General features: G+C 57.1%; 1 protein-coding gene across 1 annotated transcript; it reads left to right on the top strand.

Annotated features, from left to right (window-relative positions):
* Window positions 1–4318: 4318 nt before the first annotated feature.
* MYL10 (myosin light chain 10) lies at window positions 4319–9933 on the top strand (the record flags this gene model as incomplete). The annotated part of the gene is made up of 6 exons (XM_084250622.1): window positions 4319–4408; window positions 4913–4988; window positions 5377–5481; window positions 7405–7483; window positions 9516–9564; window positions 9835–9933. The coding sequence occupies exons 1-6, from the start codon at window positions 4373–4375 to the stop codon at window positions 9931–9933; spliced, it is 444 nt and encodes a 147-aa protein (XP_084106748.1). The 5' UTR covers window positions 4319–4372.
* Between the last annotated feature and the right edge of the window lie 468 nt (window positions 9934–10401).

Consider the following 10401-nt stretch of genomic DNA (forward strand, 5'->3'; position numbering starts at 1 on the left):
ATTTCCCTCCTTCGGGCAGCTCGGGCGACTGCCTGCTGAGGGCCATGCTGAGCCTCCAGGAGTCCCTCCATGGTCCTGGGCCTGGTCTCAGAAGCAGGAGCTCAGGGGCATCCAGTTCTGGGAAGAGGAGGCCCTGGCCAGGGGAAGCCGGGGTGAAGCCCTGGCTGGCATCAGCTCTTCTGGTGTGGACGTGGCCACCTGCGGCGCCACACAGGCCCAGGAAGGGGCAGGTGCCTGCCACCCTCCCCCAGCCCTTCTGCTGAACTCCTGCAAGGAATTCAGGCTCCTGCCCCCAAGTCACTCTCCTTCACCAGGCCTGCTTAACTCCTCCGGAGCTTGCGATTGGCCCCTCCCAGGGGAGAGAGGGCGGGGCCTGGCCCCAGCACAGGGCAGAGTGCTCAGGGCAGCATGGGTTTCAGGGAGGTCAGCAAAGCTGGTCAGAGTCGACTGTATCAGGGATGACTTGGGAAGGTGCGCAGGGTTTGGATGGGCAGAAACTTCTGGAAGCTCCCTTCTAGAACTGCTGAAAAGAGGGCTCTCATCCTGGCAGCACTAGAGTGAGTCCCCGGGTAGTAGCTTAACCTGTGTGAGCCTCAGTTTCTTCCCCTGAATACGGAATATGGATTGACAGTGAGGCTGTGTGTTTTGAACACAGCCTGTCCTGTGTTTGATAAATATTAGCTACACGTCTCATTATCGTCATCTTCACATTCCCTCCCCCCAGACGGGATCAGCTGTACCAGGGCCTGGAGGCCTGAGGCCAGCTCTAGGGACAGTTAAGCTGCCCAGTGCCGGGGGCTGGGTGGGCTCACTGCCTGAGCCAGCACTGCCGGTCCTGGCACCTGATCAGACGTGGTGGACCCCACTTGGGAGTTGACTTGGCTGGACGGAGGGGGGCTGCTGGCCTGCATTAGATGCACAGGGGACCTGCCAGGGGCAGGTGCAGGCTCAGCTTGGCATAGCTACCAGAGAATTCTCAGACCGGGACAGGCCTGGTGGGGATGGCCATGTCCGGGCATCTGTGTGGCCAGAGTGAAATAGGGATCAGAGTTTTCAATTCTCCCCTGTCAGGCTCACGTCCATTTTCTCTGGTTTGTCACTTTGCTTTTTCAACTCCCTGAACATTTTCAATGCCCTGAGGGGTATGGGGTGTGGTGTCATGTGCTCTCCCTCTTATATATGAGAGGACTAAGGCTTCTAAAGGATAGTGACCCAGGGAATTCAAATGCAAGAGAAAACGCTGGAAAAGGGTTGGGCCATGTGGCAGCCTTGAGTTTCCCCAGGGGATGTGGTAGCCCTGATCTGGGAGCTGCCCTGACCTTTCATGGCCCAAGACCAAGTCTTCCCAGCTGGTTCCAGGTCTTATCTTACTGTGAGTGTTCAGCCAAGTGCTCCTTCCTGGACTCTGGTCCCCTGGCTACAGAGATCCGGTTGACCTGGTACCAGATCCTCCTGGCTTAGACAGCCTCTGAATCCACAGCTCTTGGCCACTCTGAATGACCCCAGACAGGTGCCTGGCAGGGAGGCCACCATCCTGTCCTTTGTCACCTTCCAAACTGTTTGGACCCAGAGCACTATTTAAAGAGCTGTCCCTGAGCTGGCCCAGGCCTGCTGCAGCGAGAGGGAGCACTCCAGACCATGGTAGGCTGGGGCTGCCCTGCCTCCTCACCCTGACCTCATTCCTCAACTCTGACCTCATCCCATGACCTTGAATTCATTTGTTGACCTTCACCTTGTTGCCTGAATTCACCCTCACCTTGACCTTGCTTCCTGACATCCTTGACCATGACCTGATATCCCTGACCCTGTCCTTTTTTTCTCCTTTGATGTCATCCCTGTACCTGGTCCACCCTGGTCTGCCCTTTACAGGAGCTAGTCCATCCATGTGGTCCTGGTTTGGGTCTCTGCTTTCCTGGATTCTGCAGGGCTTGCCAGAGTGAAGCTCAGGGGGGTGAGGAGGTGGGTGGAGGGAGCCAGGATGGGCCAGGCTTGGTGGCTTCATGGTGGAAGAAGGGCTCTTCTCCTGCTGAGAGGACATGACTCCTGTGACCCCCCTGGGGGTCAGGGTCAGTATTTGAGGATAGCTTGGTTCTTCTGGAGCTTGCTGGGGCCTGCTTATCTTGATGCAAGGTCTTTCAGGATACATGAGGCACCCCCTGTTCATCCCCCCCGCACCCTACTTAACTTGGTGCTCCAGCCTGTGGGTATCCCTGTAGGCTTTCAATGGTATCCTTATGCCTCTGCCTCACACATCCTATCAGTCCCTTTGGTCTGAGAACTTTGACTCAGTGTCAAACCTCAGTTCAGAAACAACCTCCTCCAGGAAGTCGGCCCTGAGTCTCCGGGTGGTACAGGGGGAGTCTCTGTGCCTCCCTCCACCAGCTTCTCTCAATTGTCTATTTACCAGCAGCTTGGGGACATGGATGGGGCCTGATTAAGTTTCTGGGTCCCTGGGACTGGGCATAGGACCTGACTGGAGGTCAGCAGATGACTAATAAATGTCCTGAAGCTTTGAGGTAGGCATGACCTTGGCTTTATAAATGGGGTAATGGTGCTCAGAGCAGGCAACTGATTTTCTTGCATCACAGAGGCCGTGAGTAGCAAAGCCAGGATACAAACACATGTCTGGGTGACCCCCTTCTCTTCTGAGTATTCCTTTTGGGGGATTTTCAGTTTTTAGGGGCCCACTGTAAAAGGTAATTTCCACGAGAGCTGGGCTGGAAGGGATCCTGGCCGGGAGAGGTGCCTGGCGAGAGCCCTGGGCCTCAGCAGCCAGGAAAAGCACCCCATGCCTCCCAGAGGGGCCTGGAACAAGGCCTGGCATCCAGTAGGGCGACATTTCATGAGATGGACATGAAAGCCTGGGCAGAGGCAGGGATGGGGACACCAAGGCTGAGGGCAGGTCTGAGAGGAGAAGGGCAGAATCCCCCACAGACGGAAGTGAGGGTTTTTTATTAATCAGAGGGAAATGTATATGTAATTATGTGAGATGAACTCGGCAGGGAGGTTCTTTTCTTTATGATGTCTGAAGGGATTTATAAATATTACAGAGGTTTTACTGCATCATAACGTCCCGGCCGCCCTGCCAGCCCCTTTCAAAGGATTAGTGGAGACAAAGCACCCAGTAAAAGCTAATTATAAGTCAGCCGGGCACTGCTGCTCCTGAAGTGAGCCCAGGAGCCGGAGGGAAGTGGGGTGAGTGCGGGGGTGGGGGAAGTTGGGGGGGCAGGATGGGGGAGGGGAGACCACACAGGCACTGGGGGCAGGGAGCAGGGCAAGCTCACACTCTGGAGGTGGGATAAGCAGGGGCTTGGCAAAGAGGGGGGTGCAGGCCGAGACAGAGGCAGGTGCTGGGAAGCGGGGTACGAGCGTGGGAACTCATGTCTGTTCCATTCCTTCCACCTCTCTGATCGAGTTTTGGGGCCCCTCGAATAACGATGCCCTAGTGATGTTCACCGCGGGAAAGAGACTGGGGGGTGGGGGGGCTGGACCAAGAGCTTCCAGCGAATGCCCCATCCGTGGATTCTCAGGCACCGAGGTGTCCCGCTGGAAACATGGGAAGAGAAGCTCCATGTGGGTGGCCGCGTTCGGCCTGCGGGGGGTTGCCCTGAACGCTGGATAGCTCTTTCCAAATCAGTCCTGCTCTGAACCAGGCCCAGGATGGGGTGGGGGAGCCCACAGATGGGAAGACATATAGGTATGGCCGGATGGTGTGGTGGGTTGCCCAATACTAGCGGGGAGGGGAGGATGGGGGGCTGGGGCCAGGGAAGGCTTCTCAGATGAAGTAGCAGAGAAGTTGAGCCTGGAGGAGGAGGATTCCTTCAGAAGACAGGCAGGAAGACATTGGGGTGGCTGGAATGGCAGGAGCAAATGTTGGGAGAGAAGGAAGCTCAGAGCAGTTTGGGGGCAGAATGGGGCACTGGAAGCTCTGGGGTGGGACAAAGGACAGACCTGCAGGACAGAGGCCCAGATATTATCCGAGAACAGTGAGAGGGTGGCAAGAGAGGAGGGCGCCCCCATGTGGGATCTGATGCCAGGATAGGCGCCCCTGAACACAGCTGGGGTACTGTCCACCAAGCTTCTGGAACCTGGGGGGCTGGCTCAGGAAGCAGCTATCTGGTTCCTTGGGGTGGGCACTCCAGGCTTCTTGCTGGCATCGGGGTGCCGGGGGGAAGCTGTTTATCCGCAAGTCTTCTCTAGGAGTCTGTCTGTCTGTCCTGGCCGAAGTGTGGGCATGAGGGTTCGGGGGGAGGGTAGGAAAGTGGCGGAGGTCCCAAGGAAGAGCTTCTGCAAGGCCTTACCTGGTACCTCACAGGCACCCAGAAGGGCCCGGAAAAGAACAGAAGGTGGAGCCAGCTCCAATGTCTTCTCCATGTTTGATCAGTCTCAGATTCAGGAATTTAAAGAGGTGGGTCAGACCCCGTGGGGCCTTCAGGAGGGTTATGCATGGGGCACATTTGGGGGCCAGCCAGGTGTGGGTCAGCCCTGGTCCTGGGAGCTGGGGAGACAACATCACTACTTTAAACCACCATGATGTCCCTAGAAGCTGCAGGTGTGATGTGCTGGGCTCCCTCTGCTCTCTACCTGAGCCTTTGCTTGTTTTGTGACCTCTGACAAGTCCTTCCACCCTCTGAGCCTCAGTTTTCTTTCTGCAAAATGAGGTCATGGTGAGCATGAAATGAAGGGAGGTGTGAAGCCTGGACCACATGCTGGTGCGTTAGCACCCAGGCCGGTTACTTGCCACGCCCATGTGGGTGTTATGCTAAGCTGGGCAGCCAAGGGCCAGAGGCGCCTATGCTGAGGTCTCCAGGCAGCAGTTTGCAGGAGGAAAGTCCCCTTGGGGTGTTTCTGGGGAGGGACCTGGGCATGGACAGGTGGGTGGGTGGCTGCTCAGTGCCCCTGTCTCTGCCAGGCCTTCACCATCATGGACCAGAACCGGGATGGCTTCATCGACAAGGAGGACCTCAGGGACACCTTTGCTGCCCTGGGTGGGTGACCAGTAGCTGGGGAGGCTTAGAGAGGAGCAGAACCCAGGTCATTCAGAAAAAGTGGGTGGTTGAGGCAGGCAGAGGGTGGGTGTGAGGAGCTCTGAATGCTGTCGGGCAGAGAACAGGGTGGCTGCTGCCTGAAGCTGAGGGCAGGGTTCCTGGGTGTTAGAGGAAGAAGCACCAGAGGAGGGGAGAGGTCCTGAGGGCCCCCAGCAGATGGGCAGGGCCTAGAGCTGAGTGGAATGTGGGGGGGGGGGGTAGCAGATAGAACTGGAAGATTCTACAGGCGATCCTGGGTCCCCAGCTCTGCTGTCCTGGGCTGTCAGCAGTCAGGGTCCTCTCTGATCATCATTACACTCCTGGGTGTCCCTACCTCCCCCACCCCCAGGCCGCATCAATGTGAAGAATGAGGAGCTGGAGGCCATGGTGAAGGAGGCCCCCGGGCCCATCAACTTCACAGTCTTCCTGACCATGTTTGGGGAGAAGCTGAAGGGTGAGTGAGGCCCCAGTAGCCCTGGTGAGAGTTGGGAGTGAGTGGATGTGGGCAGGCGGGGCCTGTGTACAGCCCTCCTCCCCAGCCGCCACCGACGCACAGCACAGCTGGGAGTGTGGTGCAGCCCAGACACCATCCTTGGAGTCACCGACCTTGCCCTGCCTCAGTTCCCACCTCTACACTTCTGAAGCAGGCTGTGTGCCACCCAGAAGGACAATTTGTGTGAATGCTCTTTGCCCACCATCAGGATGAGCTCCCCGCCACCCACCTGGCCCAGGCCTCGCTTTGCCTGCTCTGTCAAATGGGTGTGTTCCTTTCCAGAGGTGCTGTAACAAATGACCGCAGACTTGCTGGCTCAGAAACACTTACTACTCTCAAGGGTGGGCACCTGCTAGAAAGTACAATGACGTCTACCCTCTAGAAGGAGGCCAACAATGGACCCATGGCCCAATAAACAGCTCCTCCTCATGCCTCTGAGATGAGGACACTGTGGGGCAGGCTTTGAACCTGGGACGGGAGTCCCACTGAGTCCTCTTCACAGCAGGGAGGGAATTATTCCGAGGACTGGGCCCACCTCCTTAAAGAGCTAGGGTGGGCTGGGCCTGGGGTAACTCCTGGGGAAAGGCATGACTCCAGGTAGTGGCTTTAAGGAAGCCAGAAATTGGTCTGAAGCTACGCTGGGAGCTGTGACCCAGGGCCAGGCAGGGACCGCAAGGCTTCAGCATTTTCTCATTTTTGCAGGGCAGCAGATCTGGGGCTCTAGGTGAGCCTGTCCTGTGAACTTGTCTGCGCCTGCAAGTGTGGCCAGGGGTGGAGACAGGAGCTAGGATCAGGCCTCACCTCATCCCTCTAACTTGATGAGAGCACTTTGTCACAGGATGCCTAGCAGTGATGGCAAACAGTCACTCTGTGGTCCTTTGATGAGATTTCAGGTCCACAAAGCAGAACCCCTCTCTGGGAGGAAGATGGAAAGGACTATCTGCCCAGCCCTTCCAGCCTCCCATGGCAGGGATGCCAGGCTGCAGTAAATGTCGGGCCACTGGGCACAAGTCCAGGGCAGCTGGTCCTCGGAAAGAGCCAACCACAAGCCTTCCCTAATGTCGAGGCCTCTTCAAAGGCACTGGGAGGCCACAACCAGCCCCACCGTGACCCCTGGGCCACCCTCTCTCCACCTGGAAGGCCAGGCCATGAGGTCGTGGAGCTCTGCCCCAGATGGGCCCCTGCTCTGCAACCTGGGGGGCCAGCACTGTGCTGCGCTCAGTCAGACTGGGCCGGCCTCCGAGATGCTGAGTGACTCAGATACCATCCTGTCCTAGATGAGCTCCCTGTCTTATAGGTGGGGGGACACAGCTGACTCTGTCCCAGTCTGATGGAGGAGGCATGGAGGGCCCTGGCTTGGTCTGACAGACAGAAACACAGAGTGGCAGGACAGACAGGGGCTCTGGAGAGCCACAGAGTTGGCTTCAGGGTCTTGTTCCCCTTATAAGTAGAGACCTTGAGGCTCTTTGAGCCTCACTTTCCTCTTTGACAAACTGGGGACATCAATACCTACCACATGGGGCGTTCTGGGGGCCCCATAGGACAAAATGGTAAAGCTGAAGGGTAGAGCTTGGTCCTGAGCAGTCAGGCATGTTTGTGGCTATGATCGAGAGATGCTGGTCAAGTTCTTTACTCTTAACAACACATATCTGCACAGCTGCGCAGTTGTCCATAGTGCTGTGCAGCACCCTGGGGATTAGCGCCAGTCCTTGTTTCCCTGAAACATCCCTTCTCTGGCTTCAGGTGGGCTCAGGCCTCTCTGTGGAGTGGCAGCTGGGGAGGAAGCGCCCCCTGAGCCCTTGCAAGTGCCACAGTACCTGCCCCACCTCCCCCTGCCTGTCCTCTTCTCCCTGGCCCTTACCCTGCTCCATGTGTGGCTTCCAGGCACAGACCCAGAGGAGACCATTCTGCATGCCTTCAAGGTGTTTGATGCTGAAGGGAAAGGTTTCATCAAGGCTGATTTGTAAGTCTCCTCTGCTCTCTGTTTTGGTTTTTCTCTCCCCAAAGTCTCAGGCCATAAGTAAGCTGGGGCCGGGAGAGTTGGCCTGTCTCTGTCTTGCCTGGCACTCAGCCAGCTCGGGCGGTGTTGGCAGGGACCTGAAGGCTGCTGCCTGCCCTGCTCAGCTGCTGCTTGACACCCCTTCCCCTCTTTTGGCCTTGCGTCTGCATCTCTAGTGGAAGTGTCAGGGAGTAGGGGCCCTAGAAGAGGGCCTCCCAGTGAGAAGGGCAATGTGGGTAAATGTAGGCCTTGAAGGGTGATAGGGTGCCTGGGGCAGGGAGCACTCTGGATGCACGAACAGAGTGGTGAGACCAAGGCGTGGTGTGTGCAGGGTCTGTGAGGAGGGGCAGCTGGGACTGAGGTGTGAGGTGGGAGAGACTGAGCATGGAGAGGTAGACTCGGGATGGCTCATACACCAAGCCCCAGAGCCAGGATCTGCCCTGGGGCCATGGGAGAGCCGGAGAAGGTAGGCAGGAGCAACATGGAGGCCATCTTGGAGGAGGAAAAGGAGGATTATCATCGCCACGGGGGCCATGACCATCAGAATGGAGGGGAGTAGATGAATAAGGGAAACCCCAGCAGACGGCACTGATGGGATCAGGGTTCTGAGAAGAACGGGTCATGTGTCAGCCAGGGCCTGTGTGGATATGGGGCCTCAGGAAAGGGCCAGCTGGGCAGGGATGCATAGAGAGGAGGTGGCTGTGCAGCTGACTGGTGGCCCACGGGTTGTCATTGAAGAAGTGACCCCGGGCGTCAGCCCAGCAAGAACACAGGGCAGAGAGCCAAGGTTGGCATGCCGAAGAGAGGACCTCTGAGTTGAGCCCCGCAGTCTGTTCAGAGCCTCCAGGCCCTTGCTGGGCCCGTGAGCATCCCTGGGCAAGGCATGGGCCTTCTGATCAATGACTGTGATGCTGCAGACCTTGGCTTGGAGGCTAGCTTTGCTGCCTGTTACAACCATCACATAATGGAGGGGGGTGGAAGCAGGCATGTGGTTGGGGAGGGTCTGTGTTGTCTCAGCTCTCTACCAAACTTCCCAGGAGTAGGGGAGGAGCTGCTGAGGCTTCCTCCAGGCTGCCAGCATGTCCTTCTTCACACTTCCCTTGGAGTCCATGGCTCCCACCCCATCTTAGGACCCAGGGGAGGCATTGGGGTGCAGCCCCTGGAGTAGCCCTGACCAGCTCCTCTACCTTCTCTCCCACTGGTGCCAGGACAGGACTGGGAGAATCCTGAGGGACCGAATTTGGGAACTGAGGCTGCCTCCCCCAGGATCTGGGCCCTGGGAGGCTCTGGTTGAAACAGAGACTGTGAGAAATCTCCAGCCTGGAGAGCTGGAAACTGTGATTGTCCTGCAGTGACACAAATAATGGAAAACGTATGTCGGTCCTTAGCAGGGCCTGTTGCTGCCGGCACCACAGGGCACTCTGGGTGCTTGGGGCCCAGCTCAGTGCTCTGACATCATCTGTGCTCATAGTGCTCCCCGAATCCCTCAGAGCTTCTGGGCCATCAGTCTCTCCCATGCAACTTCAAATGTGGCTTCCACGCTTACCTCTGCACCAAGCCCAGGAAGCTCTGACCCTGTGGGCAGCTGCTCTCCTGAATGGCAGAGAGGCCAGCCCTGCCCTGACACTGCAAACTGTTACACCTCCCAAACTGTTTCCCTCTCTGTAAAAGGGGGTGACACTACTTCCTTCCCCGGACTTGAGGAGCAAATGACACACTGGCAGGCCAGCAGGACTCACACCTGGGTAGGCTTCCTGACCCGCTGGCTGAGTGCAAACCTCTTACACAGATGTGTGTTAGCGAAAAACCCAAGCTGGAAAGCAGCACCTTTGGAACCAAGACACAGGGCTCTGGGGGTCTCAGGTTGTAAGGCCACCCCTTGATTGGTGTTCCCCAGGGCCAGATGCCTCCCCCTTGCACTCATCACCCCTGGGATCTGTGTCCTTGGGCAGAGTAGCCCTTCCCCTGAACTTAAACACTTCTCTCCCTTGGGCAGCATCAAGGAGAAGCTCATGACCCAGGCAGACCGCTTCAGCGAGGAGGAGGTAAGTGCCCGCTGGGAGGCGCAGCCCTTCCCAGGCCCTTCTTGCGCCCCTGAGATCACTGACTTTTGGAGGCTGAGATGATGTCCCTCTTGACTCCTTGGATGAAAGCAGAGTAGATGGGACCCTGGCCTCTGTGCCCTCCACCCAATGCCTCCATCAGCAAAGAGGGGAAACATTCTGCCTGATACCCCCCTTCCCCCCCCCCCGCCCATGACCCCTGCTCTGGCCCCTGTGGGCCTGGTTTAGGCTGACTCCCTGCTCCTTCGCCAGGTCAAGCAGATGTTTGCAGCTTTCCCTCCAGACATGTGTGGCAACCTGGACTACAGGAACCTGTGCTACGTCATCACGCATGGTGAAGAGAAGGACTAAGAGCCACTGACTCCTGAAATTAGAGGCAGCAATTTTCAGGGGTGGGGAGACAGTTGAGGAGCTGCTGCAGCCATTTTGAGTGGGGAGGGAGGCACCTCTCACCCTGTGGGTCTGGGGGCAAAGCAAGAATAAATAATGCTAAGGCGGTCTGGGTTTCCGTGACTAACGCTCCGGTTGGGGAGAAAAGCAAACATTCCTATGTTGTTGGTTTTTCCAAAACTTTTTATGTCCGTGGCTTTGCTCAAATGTTCCTGATGAGCTGGTGTTTAGAACTAATTGACAGTTTTAACGATCCCCAGCTGGGTCACAGGACACTGCCTTCATTTAGGAAATTTTTATTGAGCACCTAGTGCGTGCCAGACCCAGTGCCAGTCCCAAGGACACAAAGATGAGCCAGCACAGTCTCGAGTAGGAAGATCCTGCAATGAGGACAAGAATTCGGGTGGGATCATGGAGGAGAGCATGAGG

Source organism: Talpa europaea (genome assembly GCF_964194135.1).
Source record: "Talpa europaea genome assembly, chromosome: 12".
Lineage (NCBI taxonomy): Eukaryota > Metazoa > Chordata > Mammalia > Eulipotyphla > Talpidae > Talpa > Talpa europaea.